General features: G+C 41.2%; 1 protein-coding gene across 3 annotated transcripts in view; it reads right to left on the reverse strand.

Moving 5' to 3' along the window:
• LRRC9 (leucine rich repeat containing 9) overlaps positions 1 to 22,507 on the reverse strand; it is a 77,106-nt gene that overhangs the window by 29,446 nt on the left and 25,153 nt on the right. For 2 of the 3 annotated variants that reach the window (XM_042446487.1, XM_042446490.1), the window contains exons 10-18: positions 22,361 to 22,492; positions 21,392 to 21,568; positions 21,067 to 21,175; positions 18,641 to 18,764; positions 15,362 to 15,538; positions 9,307 to 9,434; positions 6,839 to 7,051; positions 3,918 to 4,037; positions 2,086 to 2,277 (exon numbers count right to left, since the gene is read on the reverse strand). In XM_042446487.1, the coding sequence (XP_042302421.1) occupies positions 2,086 to 2,277; positions 3,918 to 4,037; positions 6,839 to 7,051; positions 9,307 to 9,434; positions 15,362 to 15,538; positions 18,641 to 18,764; positions 21,067 to 21,175; positions 21,392 to 21,568; positions 22,361 to 22,492 (1,372 nt within the window). The remainder of the gene's footprint in view (positions 1 to 2,085; positions 2,278 to 3,917; positions 4,038 to 6,838; positions 7,052 to 9,306; positions 9,435 to 15,361; positions 15,539 to 18,640; positions 18,765 to 21,066; positions 21,176 to 21,391; positions 21,569 to 22,360; positions 22,493 to 22,507) is intronic. The other variant, XM_042446488.1, reaches the window with a different exon arrangement.

The following is a 22,507-nucleotide window of genomic DNA, read 5'->3' on the forward strand; positions in this document are numbered from 1 at the left end:
TAATCATTTGAAATGTGATGCTGGAGAAGTTTTGCAGATACTATAGATTGCCAAAAAGACAAATAAATGAGTTCTAATGCAAATCAAGCCCGAACTCTCCCTAGAAGCCAAGATAACCAAGCCAAGGCAGTTGTAATTTGGACTTATCATGAGAAGACATGACTCATTAGAAAAGACAGTGACCCTTGACCAGATTCTAATGACTCATTTGACAAGACAACAATGCTTGGCATGTCTATCCACCTGTGATTGAGCAGCAGAAGAAGAAGACTGCATCACAGGTGGATAGACTCAATCAAGGAAGCCACAACACTGAGTATGCAAGACTTGAGCAGGGCTGTGGATGATAGGGTGACTTGGGGCCTGAGCAGATGGGCAGGATACCACGGGCCAAGCCTCTGGTATCCTGTCCCTGGTCAATCCCCAGGCCAGTGCAACAACAAGCAGCTGTTTACAAGTCTGCTTGCTGCAATTTCATGGAGCCCCTGCTGCTGTGCACTCCTTACCTGCCGCCGCCATAGTATCTTCTCTGAAATGCCCCATTGTGGCCCATAAGACTAGAAACGGGGTGCCTGGCTACACCCACGTGGATAGATACCCCCATCTGATATCACAGGCTGTGATGGGGGCCTTCAGAAAAGATGGAGTGGCAGAGGCTGTAAGTGACAAATAAGTGGCTATGGTGAGTGCCAGCTGTTGCTGAAGAGTTTTCAAGTATCTCCAGGTTAAACAGACAGTGTTTTTGTCCCACACTTTGGACCACAATTGGTTCAGGACTGCTGGATCAGCGATTGGCCTGTATCATCTGTATAGGATAGCATGAAGCCGGGGGAACATGAGCATTTTGGCCTGTGTGTACAGGCCTTTGGAGGTCTCTCATTCATAGGGTTGACTTAAGTTAACAAGTCAACATACTGTAAGTCAAAGTTGACATGACAACAGTTATATTGTATTGTATGTGTATTGTATGGTTATCTTTTAACCATTAAGTAATATGTTGGATCTAATCGTTATATTGGTTAGAGAATTTTAATTATATGTATGGTGATTTTTTAGTCTGTAACCCCACTTCGATCCAATTGAGAGAGGCGGGGAAACACAAATAAATATTTTATTATTTATTATTATTTTTATAATGTGTATGGAAATTTCAGTGGACCAAGATACTACACGCCGACTGTTGACTAGAGCTTGTTACAGAAAGAACAGAAACTCCTTCTTACAACTTCATTGGCTACTAATTATTTCAGGAATAATTCAAAGTACTGCCTATGACCCAGAATGCTCTATATGGCTCAGGTCCAGACCACCACTCCTTCCTCCTGATGCACGTGGGAATGTATTTTTTGCATGGCAGGGGATTGAACTGGATGGCCCTAAAGGTCTCTTCCAATAGTAAGGTTCTATGAGTCTATCAGAAAGATTGTACCTCATGATGAAAACTGGCCCCAGTTTTTGAGATTTTTAGGTCAAGGGTTTCTCTTGATCTCACCACTTTCACGGGGATGTTTGGTGAGGATGTAGGAAACAGCCTCACTTTGACAGAAGGATAGGCTGGCCCCATCTTTGCTCTCCTTCCACTGGCAGAGACTGTTTTATTTAGACAGGCTTTGGGCATCAACTGGCTGTGCAGAAGGATTTTTTAACGGCAGGGATGTTGAAGTTGAACATTTTTAAAATCTGTCTTTAGTTCAGTATTTAGTTTTAATGTAACAGGTTTTTTAATTGTTCTTTATAACTGATTGGGTTTAGCTCAGCGTTGTTTTCACTTGTGTTGTAAATCACTGTGGACACTGTAATGGGGCAAAGGCAAGATATTGATTAATTAATTTGATTAAATTAAAGTATCAGTGTCAAATCTAATATAGTAACACTTGTAGAATCAGAAATGTTGATACAAGGAGTGATACAGCAGCTAGTTCTAGCAAGTAACTGTAGTATAACAATAGAAGAGATGGCAATAATAGTGAGTCAGCAATAATAGTGAGTCAGCAATAATAATAACTATGCTTACTTGAAGGTTAACACTAAAGTTTCTTTTTCTTTTTAACCTTCTTTCCATTATATGTTCAGAAGGACACATACCTTATGCCATGGGTTATGTCTGATATCCAAACTGAGGACGGCTGGTGTGTGTTTTCTCAGGACGCTGATTTCCTCTCCTGCCTTTTTCAATTGGTTCCAGCTCAGGTCCAAATACTTCAGTTTGTTTAGGCCACGAATGCCCTCAAGAGTGATGACATGGTTGTGGCTGGCATCAAAATATTCCAGGTTTGGCTGCAATGCAATATACGTATAATGTTAGAATGGTAGCAGAGGCACTACTGACATAGCAGAACACTGTTCAAAATGGATTATTTTTAAAGTCCAGCCAAAAGTTCAAAATGAATCTTTGGTTTAGAATGACATGTCAAGGGTAGAAGAGGTATGTGAAAAGGGAACAGGGTCAGACTTTGCACTCCAACATTTTCAATTTCACAGAGTGTTCAAAGAACAACCTTCTTGGCCACTCATGGTTCCTCAAAGACACTCCTAACCTTTTGGGATAGCAATTATCAGAATCTCCCAGCCATCGTGGCCAATGACTATGCTCACTAGGGATTATGGGAATAATACCCCAAAAGTAGCTTCCAAGTTCTGCTTCAGAGCAGCCTCTGAGGAAAAGACAGAGGACCACGAATATTATAAGTCTGATATAAGAGTGATAAGGTCAACCTCAGGGGAATTCTAGGAATGGCTGTTGAAAAGAAGGCTGCTTTTTGATATAACTACAGCTGCTGCTGCTGCAGCTACTACTACCATCATCATCATCACCATCAGCATCTCACTTTCCTCCTAGAACTGGGTCTCAAGGCAGTTTAGAGTTTAAAAGAGCAATACAGTTAAAAACATACAAAATGTTGAAAAATACACTATTTACAGTACAGTGGTACCTCGGGATACGAATTACCCAGCTTACGAATTTTTCGGGATACGAAAAAATCCCATAGGGATTTATTGTTTCGGGTTACGAACGTTTTTTCGGGTTACGAAAAAAACGCCGGCGCTGTTTAAATGGAGCCGCTGCGGAGCCGCGGCTTTTTTTCCCATTAGCGCCTATGGCAATTCGGGTTACGAAGGTTTTTCGGGTTACGAAATTAGCCGCGGAACGAATTAATTTCGTAACCCGAGGGAGCACTGTATTAAAACAATCCACACCTCTAGTTAAAAAAATAAACTGTAATTAAAAAGATTAAAAGCTCTTTAAAATACAGTGGTGCCTCGGGTTACGAAATTAATTCGTTCCGCCATTCCCTTCGTAACGCGAAAATTTCGTAACCCGAAATAGCTTTCCGTTAGCGCTGGAAGCCTATAGCATTTGAATTTCGCGCCGAAATGAATTTCGTAACCCGAAAAATATTTCGTAACCCGAAACAGTTTTTGCCAATCTGACTTTTTCGTATCTCGGAAATTTCGTAACGCGATCATTTCGTATCCCGAGGTACCACTGTAGTTCAGTCAAAATAATATAATACCCCCTAGTCTATTCTTGAAAAACTTTTGCATTAAAAGCCTGTAGGAATAAAAAGGATTTTGTTTGCCAACAGAAGGACAGCAGCGACAGGGCCATTCTGACCTCCCTGGGAAGAAAGTTCCAGAGTCTGGGGGCAGCCACTGAGAAGGCCCTCTCTTGTGTCCCCACCAACTGTGCTTGTGAAGGTGAGGGAACTGAGAGAAGAGACTCTCCTGATGATCTCAGGGCCCAAGCATGCACAAACAGCTATTAAGTCCCCACTATTTTGTTCCACCTCTGTCTAGTCATTTAAATGTTCTTTCCCCTTTTTAAAACACCTATGAATGGGGAGAGGGAACAGATTTGATCACAGCATTTCATTTCTTTTTCATGAAGAGCAGAACATAACACACTTTTCTCTTACCAAGTGATAAACATCATCTAAACAAGTGAATGCATTAAAACTGAGAATTAGCTTGCGAAGTCCAGTTAGCTTGGAGATGTCTCGGAGTTTGCTCAGTCTATTTCCGTGCAAGTTCAGAACCTATATTTTAGAAGAAGCAGATACTTGAAGGACACAATAACAATTAATAGTAAATACCAACCAACCCCTGCAGAGGTATTCCAATGCTGCAGTGTCACAGTTGTGCCACAGTTGTGTTGATATTAGAAGCCAAGATGACAAAACTCAGGTTGCCGTACTTTGGACACATCACGAGAAGACATGAATCATTGGAAAAAACAGTAATGTTAGGAAAGGTAGAGGGAAGTAGAAAGAGAGGAAGGCCACATGCAAGATGGATGGATTTTATTAAAGAGATCACAAGTATGACTTTGCAGGAGTTGAGCAGAGCAGTGGAGGACAGAGAGTCTTGGAGATGTCTCATCAGCAGGGTTGCCATGGGTCAAGATCGACTCGAGGGTAGTTAACAACAAATATGACTCTGACCTTGGCTGTTAAGCTGGGCCAGCCTAGTTTGTATGTGGATGGGAGACCACTGATGAAAATCAGGTGCTGGTGGCTATATTTCAGAGGAAGGAACGACCACTGAGTATGCCTTACCTAAGAAAACCCTATGAAATTCATGGGGGAGCCATAAGTTGACAGGCAACTTGATGGCGTACATATGCGCGCGCACACACACACACACAAATAAAATTATCATGAACCTCTTCAAACTACATAATGCAGCATGGTGGGAACAGTGTACATACATAGCATGCAAAGGAGCAAGTGGAACTCCTAATGAGAGTGGAAATAGCCCTCCATATCCACTGATTCTTTATCTATGGATTCAATAATCCACAGCTTAAAACTATTTTTAAAATAAACAGATTCCAAAAAGCAAACCTTGATTTTGCCATTTTATATAAGGGACATCATTTTATCATGCCATTATATTTAACAGGACTTTAGCATCCACAGATTTTAAAAATCCACAGGTGTGTGTGTGTGTTCCTGGAACCAAACCCCAGTAGGTACCAAGGGCCCATTTGTCTGGCTTCCTATTTTTAAAAAATGATGACTGGATGAAAGACTGCATGCCCAAAAGATTACTGGCCACTTCCAATTATCATAAACGTTGCAGCATCACATTTGAAATGTGGTGCTATACACAAGTTCTATGAATATCATGGACTGCTAAAAGGAGAAATGAACACGTTTTAGAGCAAAACAAGCCTGAACTTTCACTAGAAGCCCAAATGAAGTTTTTGTACTCTGAGATGAGATGCTATAATTTATTGGCAAACACAATAATGCTCAGTGACACTGAAAGCATTAGGAAACAAGGAAGACCACATTACACGTAGATTGATTCAGGCAAGGAAGCCATGGCCCTGACTTTGCAAGATATAAGTAGGGCTGTTAATATCAAGTCTCTCATTCACTCAAAGCTGACTGGGTGCTGCGCAACAACAAGGTTTTTACTGGCAGTTCAAGTCTGCATCATTTGCTGCAGACACAAAGGGAGATTTACTTGAACAAATTGCATGTGACCCAAATTATTCTTAAGAAAGCCCATTACCAGGTTTGTGCTTTTACAGCATTGGTGAAGAGCTTTATGATTTAACCAAATGAGAATTTGCTATCTTACAGAACTAAATAGTTCTTGAATTATTTGGGGAGTCATTGAGCCATGGAAGAAAACAAGCATGAGGTTGGAAAAATAAAATCCACCCCTTTTTATTTCCTCCAAGAGGAATTAGAGACATTTAATCTTTGGACTTCCTTGCACCAACACCTTGGAAGACTGTTATGAAAGCCAAAGGGGAGTGTGAGTAATGGTGATGAACCATCCTCATCCCTTCCCATGGGTCTTCCTTCCATAACTCTTTTTTAAAAATGTTTTTCCATTCTCTCAGCCAAATACTTGAGGCCCCAGGTAGAAGAAAAATATGCCTAGAGACAGTAGTTTGGGAGCAGGGAAGTAGGTCACAAGTAGTGTTGTCAGATTTTTCAAGAAGGGACAGTCAGAATTCGTGACATGCAAAGTTGACAGTCAGCGAGCAGCTATGAAAAGTCTGTGTCCTACCTAAATACCAAATAAAAGTATTGATTTCAGTTACCCTAGCCATGTATTTGTCTGTATTCATCATAAACTACACCATTCACTTTTTATCTTTATGAAGGGCTCACACCCAAACATAAAGGATTTTTTTGTTCAGTCTGTGTAAAAGGAAACACTTTCCAGGCCTCAAACAGAGGACATCCCTTACAATATCAGTACATGTGTTAGTTCTATAAGGTTTGAGCTTTTTGACCCCAAATAGGAAACATCCCTTATAAAAAGGATACATACAAAGGTAGCACTAAAGGTGTGGCCAATTACATGCAATTTGCTACTCCACCTCTTCCTTTGCAAGGTCAAAGTACACCTTGTATTCTCCTGTTCTTTGGGAAGTCTATTTAGGATTTGGGGGTGCTGTCCCATCCATTCGAACAGTAGGATCACCCCTGGTTGGTAGGGGCTCAGTATGTTCAAGGATGCACCACTTTCATTTTAAAACAAGTCAAACCCTTCACTCTTTTTATATAATTGCAGCAATAACTTCATATTTCAATACTACCCATACACATTTTTGCTAAGAGCAGCGTTGCTTGCCCCTAATGCTGTTATTTGAAACTGAACCAACTGCTTTTCTTCAATTTCACATCCTCAGTTCCACATGTATCAATCCCTAACCTGCCTAGACAAGGGGAAGGACAATGTAATGGGACAAAGCCAAATAAATAAATAAATAAAATGCACCAAAACTCAGGAGACTCCCAAGAATTTTTCAGACTTTTTATGTGCAGCATTGCCTTTGATTTTGTCATCATGCCATCTATGAGAAGATACTCACCATTATCTGACTGTAAATGTTAGCCTTCGCAACAGCTAACACAGTTTTTTCATCCAAGCAAACAATTTTGGGCCTGGGCTTAATTGCAGGCTCCATGTTTAAAACTTCCTCATCACGCTGCAGATCCCGAGACAATACAAAACCTGCTGAGTATCTCTTTCCTTCTTCCCCGATCACGTTGCTGAGTGATGAGAATAGAGGCTCTACTTTGACCTACACAAAAGACCAAGGATTTTGTAAAAAGTGTTACAGTAAAACGTAGGAAACCTCTTATTTTAAAAAGATAAATGCAACAGTTAGGGCATGCCTACATGGGCCAAATGAACCGCCCCCACCCCACCCAAGTGCCCTGTTTTTATGATGTAGGGCCAAATGCCTGATTAGTGCAGACTATCCTCATGATGTCAGGCAATTCCACACCAAATCTAGCCTATCCCTCACTTTAACTAGATTAAAAAGACTTATCTTTTGCTCCAGGTTCATCAGGAAAATCTGAAATACTCCTGAGCCACAGTGGGTGACTGTCCACACATGTGTGTTGCTGTGGTGCTTGGCACCACTGCAGGTATGAGTCTCTCTCTCTGAGGTCACAAGACATGTGATTGAAGCAGGGCGCCTCATTTTCAACCTCAGAAGGACCGACTCGCACCAGTGGCTGTAGCACAGCCTATGTAGATAGCTGCCCAGTGTTGCTCCAGAGTGCAGAGGTAATGGGATAAATCCAGAACAGCTCTTGGGCCAGAATACTCCAGGAGCAGTCCAGAGTATTCTGGCCTGTGTTGACTCACCCTTAGTGGGATCAAAACTCTCAGATTTACCCTTGAGTTGACAGCCCATTATAAATTTATGTGTAGGACAATGTTTCCTAAGGTCCGTGTAACTCCCAGAATCCCCCACCACTGGCCATGGTGGCTGGAACTTCTGGTAATTGAAATCTCACAATGATGTCAAGGCTGGGAACTACAGCTGGCTTAAGACCAAGACATGTATGCAACAAAACTGCATTCTCAGTTCACTTATGCTTATGTCTGTAGCTGGGATGAACAAATTTAAGAAGTTTGCTTCCTCTCCCAATCAGGTTGTTTTTTCAATCTCCAAGTTATGATTTGCATTAATGTTGCATTAGAGCAATCACTGAAATTTGCAGATGTGAACATGCTTTTATAGTATTTGCTATCTCTTGGAAATAAACTATATTCTTCAATGGAAATTGATTCTTTGTGACCTTTCAGTAGCTAAAGGACTTCCAGTGCAATATTTGGAAAGTGTGCTGGCCAAATGGCTGTAATAAAGTTATTAATTAATATTTGGAAAGATAAATGACCACCTCCTATAATTCAGTGGATTGAGGACCTTAGAACACCTTCAGCATTTGAACATGTGGCATGAAGACACCAGAGCCATATGGATATCCAATTGTTTTTTTTTAATTGAAAGCTGTGTACCCCCCACCCCCCCAATATTTTTAGACTGCCTTTTTATTGTGAACTCATAAATTGGGGATAGGGTGTGGGTGTGTCCTTTAAGATTTTTGCAGAATGAAAAAATAGGGGTGAAATCACATTCTCAGTTTGATCATTTTGGCTTCTAGGGAGATTTCTGGCTTTATTTGCACAAGGACCCATTTGCTTGTTTTTCTGGCTGTCCAGCACTCTTCTCCAGCAAACCAATATTTGTAAACTACAAGAATGTATGTATCAGTATGCAAAGGGATGTTGTAGCACCTTTGAGATAATTGAGTAAAAGATGTAGCATAATCGTCCATAGACTTGGTCTACTTCCACAGAGGCATGCATGTGTGCATTCCTCCATGCATCTGTGGAAGTAGACCAAGTCTACAAAACCTTATGCTATAATGTCTTTCTGAAAGGTACAGCAACAACCCTTTGCACATTGAAGCACCCATGTAACGATCATTTACTACAAATTTACCCAGACTTCGATCTTGTTTGTATTTGAGAAATCAAACAAGAAAAAAATGTTTACAAAGGGGGAACAGTCTACTTTCTAAGACATAATTGATGCAAATATGAAAACAGTACTACATTTTTTGTCACATACGCTTCTTTCTTCTTTTGTCCTTTGGTCAATTCTGGTGAAACAGGTTTTGTTGTTGTTTAAAGCAGTAAATCAAAACATTAAAACCTATGAGTGCACATACTAGATATTGGGATGAGTGCTCCACAGCGTGAGAAAGGGTGCCTTTGTCATCTTTAGCCATTTCCAACCTTATAAATTTATCAGCATTCTATTTTAGAAAATTGGGTGAATATGATTTTCCTTAGCATTAAGGCCAGGATGTTTCATAGCCCCTTCTTCTCCATCTTAAACATAAAGGGGCTGCCATGCTATCATTGTAGGGTTGAGGCCAGCATTGCAACAGCCTTACAAGTGAAGTGCTACCAAAAACAAACATCTATGTGAGCCTATAGCATTGAACACTCTGCTAGCAAACAGGAAGCCCATACCAATGTGATGTACTCAAACTCAACGACGTACTCTGGCAAAACCAGTTCGTGATCAAACAGAAACCATTCACACTCTCGAAGGTTGCAGTTGCAGTTCTTGAAACTCAAAGAAGAGCAAATCTCTGAACCTAAAGAGAAGGACAAGAATATTGATGCAACTCCAAGGGATGATACTTTTATGTGAGCAATTTCATTTAGAAGAAGGGTGGGTGGATTTCACATTTGCTACATTTACTCCCAGGTTTGTTTGATTTTCTTCTCATTTATTAGAACCTTCAGATGAAAAATGGTCCATAAGATGAAAAATGGAGGCTTAGTGGGATTGGGAGAGCAGGCTATTGAATGAAAAAATCTGCTCAGCCTAGCAATTTGTTTAAACTTCTCAACCTCGTCTATATTAATATATTTACAGTACACTTTAAGGATCACACACACAAAAAACAGCAGCTGTGTTTTGGGGAGTAAATGCAAATGAATAATAATAGTTACTTTAATATCTGAAAAATGCACCAGCATGGTTGAATATAAAATCTTTTCTGGATGGTTGAGTATAAACAGAAAGATAATACATTTTTTTAAATTGAAGTTTTATTATTACCATTTTAATGAAATTATCACACTTATTATTTGTGACCCATGTAAACGACTCCTGCATTTTATTGGTAATAAATGTCCCAGCAGTAAAGAGCCATAGATTTAATGCACAAATCCAGTTCTTCCTTAAGATAGAGAAGGGCAACTGCATGGGGACCAGGGCAAAATCCCCCCTGAGTATAGAATACCCCTAAGTAGGATAAGGAAGCAATGCCCCCTTCTGCAGCCATGTTTGCCCCCTACAACTGGTATTGAGAGACATTTGGAAATTAAAACCACAGAAAGCCCAGTGATTTTTACATTTGACATTGCATGCAAGAGGACAAGGATGTTCAGGAGAACTGTCCAGGGAGCTGTGCTCCAAAGCAACAGGATAGATAAATAGCACAGAAAAGGAGAAACTGTGGCTTTAAGAGTGAAACAACTTGGGCTTCATTGTATGTGATGGGCACTCCCTCTAGTGGTTACTCACACCATTTGTTGTTGTGGACCTTCAAGTTTTTTCTGACTTATGGCAACCCTAAGGAGTAGTACTTATCAGGTGATTTCTTAGCAAGATTTATTCAGAAGATATTTGCCATTGCATTTCCCCGATGCTGACAGAGAGTGACTTGCCCGAGATCATCAAGTGGGTTTCATGGCCGATCTGGGCATCAAGTCCCGGTATTTAAAGTCATAACCCAACACTCAAACCACCATGCTGGCTCACTCACACCTTGCTGCTCTTGTCTGGGGCACTAAAAGAGAATTATTTGTACTATGAATTATCATGTGCCTGCACTGACTCTATGCTGCCTAAGACTTGCAGTGATACCCCCAGATTCTTGGGATAATGTATCTTTAAGCACGGAGTGTAGAGACTGGTAAGACAAACAGAAAAAGCAGTTGTCTATTACTGATGCAACTGGAAAATGTACACATAAAGAACATGTCCATATTTTCTCTCTCTCTAAATTCCACCTTAATGCAATACCTTTGTATCCTGTACCACAAAAAAACTCTAAGCAATCTAATATGCCCAGAATTGTGGGTTTTTGAGATCTCAAGATGTCTTAATCAGGCAAATTTTTTAAAAAGCAAGTGCAGGCAGGTAAAGGAGGTATGAAGTCTTGTGGTCTTCATGGTCAGAATCTATCTATCCATCCATACTGTAATACGACATACACATAAAACACACCAACATACTCAACCTCTAATTTATTTCCTCCACAACAAATACAAACTAAAAAAAACCCTTGACTTCCCACACACTACAAACTAAAGACATAAAGGCATACAATCATATTCTTCATTACTACTTCCTAGATGGTTAGGCTTCTACCTAAATTCATAAGCAAAACAAAAATGTATTTTATTAATACTCAAATGCCACAAGTATAGCTTTCCCTTCTCTCTTCTTTAATAAAAAGGATAAATGGTTCCCCGTCTTTTACAAAGTTTTTTTAAACAATTTCTCTTTAATCAGAATGGATATGTGGTTGGAATCTAGAGATGAAGTGAAGGATGAATTACAGACCTAAATGGATTGGGATCAACTAACTGTCAAGCAGATTTCTGATTATTTCAGGACAGGTGGAAAGAACAAACTTATAATGTCTAATCCCTCTTTTGGAAAACAGAAAATCTATTTGCTATTTGTATTTCATAGAATCATAGAGTTGGAAGAGACTGCACGGGCCATCCAGTCCAACCCCCTGCCATGCAGGAAATCCAAATCAAAGCATCCCCAGCAGATGGCAATCTAGCCTCTGCTTAAAGACCTCCAAGGAAGGAGATTCCACTACACTCCCAGGAAGGAGTGTGTTCCACTGTCGAGCAGCCCTTACTGTCAGGAAGTTCTTCCTAATGTTGAGGTGGAATCTCTTTTCCTGTAGCTTGCATCCATTGTTCCGGGTCCTGTTGTCTGGAGCAGCAGAAAACAAGCTTGCTCCCTCCTCAATATGACATCCTTTCAAATATTTAAACAGGGCTATCATACCACCATGACTTATTTCTCTGAACCCCGTGCTGACTTTTTGTGATTATGGCATTGCCTTCAAGATGTTCACAAACCCTCTGTTTAATTATCTGCTCCAGAATCTTTCCAGGTATTGATGTCAGACTAACTGGACGATAATTGTTGGGATCTTCTTTTTTCTCCTTTTTGAAGATGGGGACAACGTTTGCCCTCCGCCAGTCTGCTGGGATTTCTCCTGTTTTCCAGGAGTTTTCAAAGATTATTGCCAATGGCTCCGATATTACATTTGCCAGTTCTTTTAATACCCTTGGATGGAGTTCCTCTGGTCCCGGAGACTTAAATTCATTTAGATTAATAAGGTGTTCCTCTACTATCTCTTTACTTATTCTGTACTGAAATGCCCCTATCCTGTCCTCTGCTCCATTATCCTCAGGTTGAGCACCCTTTGCCTTTTCTGAGAAGACTGAGGCAAAGAAGGTGTTGAGGAATTCTGCTTTTTCTCTGTCTTCTGTTAGCATTTTGCCATCTTCTCCACGCAGTGGCCCTACCGTTTCCTTCTTCTTCCTTTTGCTGCAGACATATCCAAAAAAGCCCTTTTTATTGTTCTTAACCTCTCTAGCAAGCCTGAGTTCATTCTGCGCTTTAGCTTCTCTGACTTTACCCCTGCACATGCCTGCTATTTCTTTGAATTCCTTTTTTGTGACTTCCCCCTTTTTCCATTTCTTATACATATTCCGTTTCAAACTTAGCTCGGTTGAAAGTTCCTTAGTCATCCATCCTGGTTTCTTGAGACACCTCCCATTTTTCTTTCTCACTGGAACTGTTTGAAATTGTGCCTTCAGTATCTCTCTTTTGAGAAACTCCCATCCGGTCTGAACTCCCTTCTCTTTTAGTAATTCTGACCATGGGATCACCCTCAATACTTCTCTAAGTTTACTGACATCCACTCTCCTAAAGTCTAGAATGCATGTTTGACTATGCCTGGCTTCTCCTTTCCGCTGTATAACAAACTCCAGGAGAACATGGTCACTTCCTCCTAATGATCCCACCACTTGCACCCCATTAACCAAGTCATCCTTGTTGGTTAGGATCAGATCCAAAATAGCTGACCCCCTTGTTGCCTCTTCCACCTTTTGGACCATGAAATAGTCTTCCAGGCAAGTGAGGAATTTGCTAGACTTTGTGGATTTGGCTGAGTTTGACTTCCAGCAAATATCAGGATAGTTGAAGTCGCCCATCACTACTACATCTCTCTTTTCTGACTGTGTGGTCACCTCTTCTAGAAAGATATCATCCAATTCCTCAGTCTGATTTGGGGGTCTGTAGTAGACTCCCACCGTAACATCTTTGTTGTTTCTCTCCCCTTTGATTCTTATCCAGATGCTCTCCACCTGGCTTCCATGATTGATGTCCTGGATCTCTTCACTGGTGTAAATATCTCTGACATATAGTGCTATTCCTCCTCCTTTCTTGTTTGGCCTATTTCTCTTTAAAAGGTTATACCCCCGTATTTCCACATTCCAATCATGAGACTCATCCCACCAGGTTTCAGTGATGCCTATTATATCATATTTGCTTTGTTGTACTAGGAGTTCGAGTTCATCTTGCTTATTTCCCATGCTCTTTGCATTAGTGTAGAGACATCGCAGACCATGGTTCCCTTTTACTTGCTGCCTGTGCAAGTTTTTTTGCTTCCCACTGTTGGGTCCTTGCACTTTTTTTCTTGTTTCCTCTATGTCTGTTTGACTATTTTCGCCATTCCTTTCGCCTTCCTTAATATTGTCTTCCTTCCTCACGGAACTCAGTTTAAAGCCCTCCTGATCAAGTTCTTGAGACTGTTGGCAAAAACATTTCTTCCAACTGGTGTGAGATGCAACCCATCCGTTGCAAGAAGTCCCTCCTCATGGAACCGCAGCCCATGATCGAAGAATCCAAATCATTCTCGGCAGCACCATCTGCAAAGCCAGTTGTTCACATCCGCTATTTTCCTCTCCCTTCCTGGACCGTGCCCTTCAACTGGCAGAAGAGATGAGATGACAATCTGTACATCCATTCCTTTCAGCTTCCTACCAAGCGCCTCGTAATCCCTTTTGATGTTCTCCAGGCTGTGTCTTGCAGTATCATTGGTTCCCACGTGGACCAAAAGGAAGGGGTATTGGTCAGTAGGCTTGACCCGTCTTGTCAGCCTCTCTGTCACATCACGGATCTTTGCCCCTGGGAGACAATACACCTCTCGAGACATCTTGTCAGGCCTACGAATCACTGCTTCTGTACCTCTCAGCAAGGAGTCCCCCACTATGACCACACACCTACAAGGTTTAGCAGCGGCTGTTCTCTTGGGTGGGACTCTCAGGCTCTCCTGCTCTGTCCCTGAAGTCTGTCCATGCTGCTCTTCTTCATCTTCCTTGACAAAGGAAAGAGCTTCGAATCGATTCTCTAGCTGCAAGCTCCCCGAACAATCCCTTCTTGGCCTGCTTCTCTGTGTGACATTCCTCCAGCTGTCTGCCTCCTGTGTATGTGAAGTGACCTCCTCGGCTCCAGCATCTTCCTCTGCGTGGTATTTGTCCAGGATTGTTAGTTCTGTTGTGTCCAGGAAATCCTCCTGCTCCCTAATATGCTGAAGTGTAGCTACTCTGGACTCCATCTGCTGCACTTTCTCCTCCAAGAGGGCTACCAGCTTGCACTTGGGGCATGTGAAGTTCTCCACTTCTGTAGGCAAGAAGACAAACATCCCACAAGTGTTGCAGGTGACTGCCGTGGTTCCGTCAGTGTCCATACTGAAAAGTCTTAGGAAATTACTGGAACAGGACTGTAGGCTTCCTCCTGGGGAAAAAAATCCTCCAGAAAAACACCAATGTTAAGCCCTGATGTTTCAACAATTTGTGGCAGTGAGCTCAATCAACTAACGGCTGCCCAGATACCTCTCTCCTCCTCCTCTCTGTAGCAGCTGTCTCCAAACAGCTGAAGTTTCAATTACCATTTGAAGAATTTACCAACGATAAAAGAATTTACCAGACTTTGCATTAGGTTAAGGCTTATGATGGCGGAGATGATATGAAATGAACCAAATTATAATAGCTTGGAAAAAAAAGGGGGGGTTGGAATAAAATTTCTAGAATCCCCCAGTCATTGGCCATACTGGCTGGGACATTATGAGAGATGTTGCCCCCCAATAGTAACTTTTTCAAGCACCGCAAATTATTTACCAAGTATCCCTTCACCAACCATGTGACTTGAACTGAAGCAACCTAATGTATCTTACTCTCAGGAAAAATATACTTGTGGAGAGAAAAACTAATAGTTTTTAATTCCTAAACTCTAGTACAGGGATAAGGAATGTATGGCCCTCCAAGTGTTGTTGCATTACAGCTCCCATAATCCCTTGCCACTGTCCAGATTACTTTAGGCAGAGAAGTACTGGAGTCCAGTACCATCTGAAAGACCAAACTTTTTTCCTATCCCTGTGTGTGAAAGAAGACACTCCACTCGGAAAAGTTCACTCACTTTTTGGTTTCTCTGGCTGATCCAAAATCCCACTGCAGGATGTACGGGTGCAATTTTGGGAGGATCTGCAAGGCCTGAACACAGAATTGACTGCAGGATAGCTGCTATGGGTGACTGGATCTGTCTCATGAGCTTGAGTGCTGTGTCCAAGAAAGACTTTTGAAATTATGAGTTTCCCTGGGAAAGGAAAAGACAAAAGAGGGTCTCATTTACAAAAGCTACACAATAACATCCCAGTGAAATAACATTGAGCATTTACATTTCTATGCCACTTATCAGTGAACTCAGCACTCTCTAAGCGGTTTACATTCTGTAAGCCAATTGCCCCCAACAAGCTGGGGCATTTTACTGACCTACGAAAAGCTGGAAGGATGAGCCACCTTTGGAGCCCTGGGATCAAATTCACAACCTTGTGGCTGCAGTATCAGCATTTAATCACTGTACCATCAGGACTCCTGGTGAAATGTGTGAAAGCCCACATGTTTCAAGATAATGAACCAAGCCACATACTAAACAAGCATCTAAAGGACAGTTGGCTCATTTGTATATCTGCCCATGTGTTAGTCATCATGAGGCCATATCTTAAAGCTTCATACTAGAAGAACATTTACCTTCCCTACTCATCCTGAGTGTCATACTAGACATTAAGGGGAAAATGTGCATTCCCTGCAATTATGTTAAGTTGTTTTTCCTGATCATAGAATCATAGAGTTGGAAGAGACCACGAGGGCCATCAGCTCCAGCCCCCTACCATGCAGGAACACACAATCGAAGCACTTCCAACAGATGGCCATCCAACCTCTTGTTTAAAAACCTCCAGAGTAGGAGACTCCACCACATTCCAAGGCAACATATTCCACTGTCAAACAGCTCTTACCATCAAGAAGTTCTTCCTAATATTTAGTTGGAATCTCTTTGAATCCATTGCTCTGTGCCTTAGATTCTGGAGCAGCAGAAAATAAGTTTGCTCCATCCTCAATATAACATCTTTTCAAATATTTGAATATGGCTATCATGTGACCCCTTAACGGTCTCTTCTCCAGGCTAAATATACCTAGCTCCCTAAATCTCTCCTCACATGGGGTATGGTTTCAAGACTTCACCATTTTAGTTGCCTTCCTCTGGACACACCCCAGCTTGTCCACATCAGTCTTGAATTGTGGTGCCTAGAACTGGACACAATAGTCCAGGTGAGGCGTGACCATGCAGAATAGAGTGGCTCTATTACTTCCCTTGATCTAGACACTATATTGATGCAGTCTAGAATTGCATTTGGCTTTCTGAGAGGCTGTTTGCACAGGCAAAATAAAGCAGCACCAAAGTGATTTGAAGCCTACTTTTACAACGTGAAACCAGATGTACAATGTGAAACCGGATGGAAACCAACATGAAGTTGTGCTCCAGGGCTACAAACTGGAGCAAGAAGAATTTCTGATACTCTGTCTCAATGCAGAAAATTCGAATCATCGCGGATATATAGAAACAGTATGGCATGAGTGCAGGAATGCAAGAAAGCCCACGTGGGTATGGAAGTTGTCTGGAGCATCCACCCTGGGATCAGTGAGACACAGCCAGTGGTGCCACTGCTTGCCATACTTTTTTTTTTTTTTTTTGCATATACGGGTACACAAGTGGCCAGCTGCACCACTGACCCATCAAACCATTGACCTGTTACACAACCTATGATGCACAAGTACGCCGAAGAGGAAGATAATTCTGGTCTCAGGTGGTGTATTTGTGCAACAGTGTGCATGCATGGGGGGGGGGAGGTGGGGAAAAAACCCAAGAGGTGTGGCTTGACGCCCTGTGGTGTGGACTGCTAGTGGGTATCCGGCCTGCCTTAAGAGGGGGCCATATGGACAGAGGGTTTCCAACTACTTTAGTTTGAGAAAAACTGAAATCAGCCTTTTCCTGTCTGCTCAGTCCCTTAGTTGCCATATCACACTGATGACTCATGTTCAGCCTGTGAGTCTACTAAGACTTCTAGATCCCTTTTACATGTGCTGCCTTCAAGCCAGATGTCACCCATATTATATCTGTGCATTTCATTTTTACTGCTAAAGTGTAGCATCCTACATTTGTTCCTATTGAAATTCATTTCTGGCACAGCTTTCTAATCTGTTAAAGTCATTTTTAATTCTGAACCTGTCCTCTGGAATATTAGTAACCCCTCCTAATTTAATGTCAATTTAGTGATGCAGCATGATATCTTGAGATACATGACTCAGCCATTAGACTTACAAATTAAGCCTGTGCTTCATTTCCAGTGACCAAACAGAAAACGAAGCACACAAAATGCCAAATTTGTAGGGCAAGGGCAAGCTATCACTGATAGGCATCTCTTAGTAGTTGAAGAAGCACATATTCTGTAACAACTCTTCCCCTTTTTATTTTATTTTTTATTTTGATTGATGTATTTTGTATTATCTATGAATTTTATGATGTTTCTACTGTTGTAATCCCGCTTTGATCCGAAGGGAAAAGCGGGAAATATAAATAAATATTATTATTATTATTATTATTATTATTATTATTATTATATTCTAAAATGCATGCTAAGCTTATCTAGTTTGACCTCATATAGAGGCCCACAAATATTCCATAGAAATTCAAAGTACCTGTGCCAGGCCTGTGTTGCCTTTTTAACTGAAAAGACTTTTGACTGACTAGCAAAATCGGTTTTAACATATATACCAATGCTCAGAGGAGCCTTCTTCAATTGTTCCCTCCAGATATGTTGGACTGAAACTCCAAGGTTTGCCCAGCCAGAGAACTGCAGTTCCCCACATCTAAAGGTCATCAGATGAAGGAAGACTGATGTTGCAATTAGAGATGCAAAACATTCACTCAGCATTCCTGCTCTTATACAGTATAGGTATAACTCAGTGGTAGTGTAACCACACCAAATAAGCAAAGACTGGCTTTCATTGTACTTTTGCTTTAAAAATTACTATTTTCTGCTTTCCACCCACATAAAGGATGCTCATGCTGATCCAAGAATAGAAAGATGAGAGAATACTGTAGTTAAAACATAGGGTTCACCACTATGTGCAACATATCTACCACTGATATGAGTGCTTTACTGAACCGGACTGGACCTAGAAAATCTAGTCCCCAGTGAGCCATGAAACTCTTTGAGTGACTATGGATCAGTCTTGTTCAGCCAGACTATCTCACAGGGTTATTGTGAAGATAAAGTGGGAAGGAGGAGATCTTGAGGTAACTGGAGGAAAGGCAGGATATAAATACAATTAATAATAAAACAAAACTAGCATTTACCATGTCTGAACACATCATCTGGTTCACCTCTACTTCTGGCTTGTTTTTGCAAATACTCGATTCTTGGACATTCGCAGATACTTAGGCTGTTTGTAAGCAGAACTGCTTCATCACCCCGAGATGTCTAAAAAAAAAAGGGGGGGAGCAAATCGGAACATGGTGATTGGATGCTGCCCCACAAGTCTCCTTGTAGACCAGGGATGGGCAAAATACTGTATACTCTGTTGGTCACATACACCCTGCAAGAACCATCTTTTGTGTTCCCCCAGAAACACCCCACCTCCATAATTTTGTTTTGGTGGGTAGAAAAATTGATAAAGGATGAGTCTCCCTTATCTGAAATGCTTGGGACTAGAAGTGTTTTGGATTATTTTTTTTCCAGATTTTGGAGTATTTATTGATACATAACGAGATATCTTGGAGAAGGGACTGTAGCCTAAACATGAAATTCATGTGTGTTTCATATAACTCTTATACACACAGGCTGAAGGTAATTTTCTACATAATATTTTTAAATAATTTGTGCATGGAACATAGTTTGTACACACTGAAACATCAGAAAGGAAAAATGTCACTGGCATGGTACAGACCACCGAAAAATGGTGGCCTGCCAGCGCCTGTTCTTCCGCCGGAGGGAAATCGCTGCCGCCAAACTGATGGCTTCCCGCCAGCGGAAAAAGAACCCCCCAAAAGCAGGGTCTTTTTACGCTGTGGTGGCAGTGTAACAAGTGTGCCACTGGCACACTTGTTATGTAAGCGCTGTGCCACACCATGCAGACACTGAGCAGCGTTTACGTAACAATGGCAGCACCCATCTATACAGGGCGCCACCATTGTTACGTCCTTGTCAAGTGCTAGGGTTGAGGGATGTGTGGGTGTGCCGCCCCAAGGCAACCCTAGTATGTGGTGAGGGCATTGCGAACAGCCCGTCTGTTCTGGGCCACTGTCTCAGCTCCCATGGGGACAAATTTGAATTCTGGACTATTTCAGATTTTGGCATTCCGGATAAAGGAGACTCAACCTGTATTATATCAAAATTGCATTTATATCCCTCCTTTCCATGGAAGACCTCCCAGAGTGATGGGATGGTATAGAACAGGGCACAGAGCTCCCCAAATACTCCCATACCAACAAAACAAAACTGCGGTGGTGATGATAATTTATTTTAGCATTTCTGGCCTGGTGCAGATTGCAGGTGATGCTAGAGGTTAAAATTTGCCTCCACCAGACCCCCAAATTTGCCCACCCCTATTCCAAATGTTTAAATAACAATGATACTGATAAAAGCAATGTGGAGGAAAGCAGAAGAATAAGAAAGCACCAAGGGAGGGGAGGGTGAGAACTCAGTGGCATGAGGCAGAAAAGAGAAAATCCCAGAAATGTTGTGACAATGGACGAACTGAAATCATTAATTGCAGGAGGCTACCAGAAACTGTTAGTTATTTCCAACTAGTATATAGCCACTTAGTGGAATGGTGAATCAACAGATGGGTAAATCCAGCTGATTCAATGGATCTACTCTAACTATGAGTGGCAACAGGATTCAGGCCACGTGTTTGTTAACATGTGGTACATTTTAAAAAAAATATGTCTCTAGCTATAACTATATCTACACCGCTGTATTCTTAAAATAAAATATCATATGTTTAACAAATAGAATGTGTTGGGGCCACAGGATTCAAATCAACCATCATTGTTATTTTTAAGGGCCAAATTTCTAGCCCTTGGGACTGAAAATGCATCTGCTGAAAGTGAAGGAATCCAGTGGTTGTTCGGAAAAGGAACAACTTTTGCCCTTCTTTAATCATACTAATTTATGGAGAACAATATTTCATGTAGTTAATCTACATAATTTGTACATTTTACAGAATTAAAGTTAGATTTAAAAATTAAGTTAGATTGCCTGGGTACAAAATATTTTTTTTAAATGCAGATTAACTGTACTCTTCCAATTTGTGGCTTCCAAGCCTTCTTAGGGCCATACCACTTCACAATGCAAGTGGGGGGGTGTCAAAATTTTAATGTTTTTTGACATTACAAATGAACATCCGCTCAAAAAACAAAACAAAACTTGCAATCAAGTTAGGATAACTTTTCTAGGGCTAGTGTTCTACCTGCTGGGTGATGTTTGCTTTATTTTGAATTAATGGGAAAATAAAATTCGTCTGCCTGTCTGCCTGTCTCTCGTCTTTCTCCCAATAAGAGTTCCAAGGTGGCTCATAATATCTTGATACTCTGTCACTTGCAGGTACTATGAAGTGATACTGTCCCCGAACCACAGTACATTGGAACATTTCTTTAAAAAGAAAATATAAATACACAGATCATAATTCAGACAAAACACTTCAAGACACAATGAGGCCAAGAGGTGAGCAGTGAGAAAAGGAGAGCGGAATTAGTCTTGTCACTTTTCAATCTATACTAACTTTTGTCTCTTGGAAGCCTTCCTCTAAAATTTGGATCAACTGCTTTTTCTTCAAAGACGTTTCAGGAGGGGAGATATAGAAGAGAGAATCCAGCATCTTCCTGTAGTTCCTGGAGAGAAAAAATAACAACGATGAGGAGAATTAGTAATGCTGCAACATATTTTTATTTTTTTGGCAGAGACTTACTTTCCAGAGAGATAACAATGTTGGATGTTGCAGAAAGAACAAGAGTGGTAAATTCCTATTTATGCACATGAGGATTCAACCTATTCTCTTGCTGTTATTCCTTTCTTTGGAGAACATTCTTTAAAATTTTCTCACTTACATAGACTCAGTTAAATCTTCTCGGTCCACAAAGCGCTGGAACTTATCCTCAAATTTCAGCCTCAAGATCCGATTGTGCACCCTAATGACGCGTTTTACTTTCAATCCTGTGATGCCGTATGCTTTGAAGTCCCAGGCACAAAATCGGGAGAGAATTAACTCATAGCAGGAATTAAACCTGTAGCAAGGAGAACCGGGGGATTTATGTCAGTGGTATTACTCCTACAAGTAATTGCTGGAGAAGGGGCAGAAACTCCAAGCAGCAATCTACAGTGGGCTATTCCCTACCTGTCACATTTTCAAAACTTCTGTTCTCTTAGTTTGACTGCAACAAATATCAAATTTGTTTGAGGATAAACAACACTTGCAGGTGTTGGCATTACCAAGAGGGTGTCTTTTACTGTTTGGGGAGGCTTGGTCAAGTTAACAATCATGGAGATAGTGAGTGACGATGATACATAGAAGTGACTTTATTTCACCATGTTCACTGGAGTGATTTTAGCTCAGTGATGGGAATCAGCATTACTGCCTGGAGTTATGGAGTGGGAGCTTTAGTGCTGGATGTTACACCAGTGCATGCCCCAGTCAATGTTGTTCAGTGACATACCCTCTTAGATACCACCATACCACATAAATACACCTAATCTAGTTTGATTTTGACTGGTTAGTAGTTGGACCGATGTCCACCAAGAAATACCAGGGATCTCCAGGTAGAGCTAGCAAAGGATGTTACCTGCAGTCCTGAGGAGCCACTACTGCCAGTGCTCACTCTGTCCCTGAGCTACAGTGGTAGCTCACCAAACCTCCCCGATTGCAGTTTGAGCAATCTCTCAAAACCAGGTTTACATTATAATATAGCCGAATGTGGATGCTACCAAACTGAGAAAACAGAACTAGTAAAAATTAATAGGGGAGGAGACACCAATATGCTACATACTCAAGTTTTTAAAACATCTGAAAACAGCTGTACCAGGCATCAGTGGGTGAGCCCTCTTCAAAGCGTACATTTCCTACTGTTTCCAATTCAGTAAGCAAAAACTGCACTGCCAAATTACTGTTTTTCTTCTTCTTCTTGACTTCAACTTGGTAAACAGCTTCAATTCTACAACAGAACAAA

Source organism: Sceloporus undulatus, chromosome 1, assembly GCF_019175285.1.
Source record: "Sceloporus undulatus isolate JIND9_A2432 ecotype Alabama chromosome 1, SceUnd_v1.1, whole genome shotgun sequence".
NCBI classification, from domain to species: Eukaryota; Metazoa; Chordata; class Lepidosauria; order Squamata; family Phrynosomatidae; genus Sceloporus; species Sceloporus undulatus.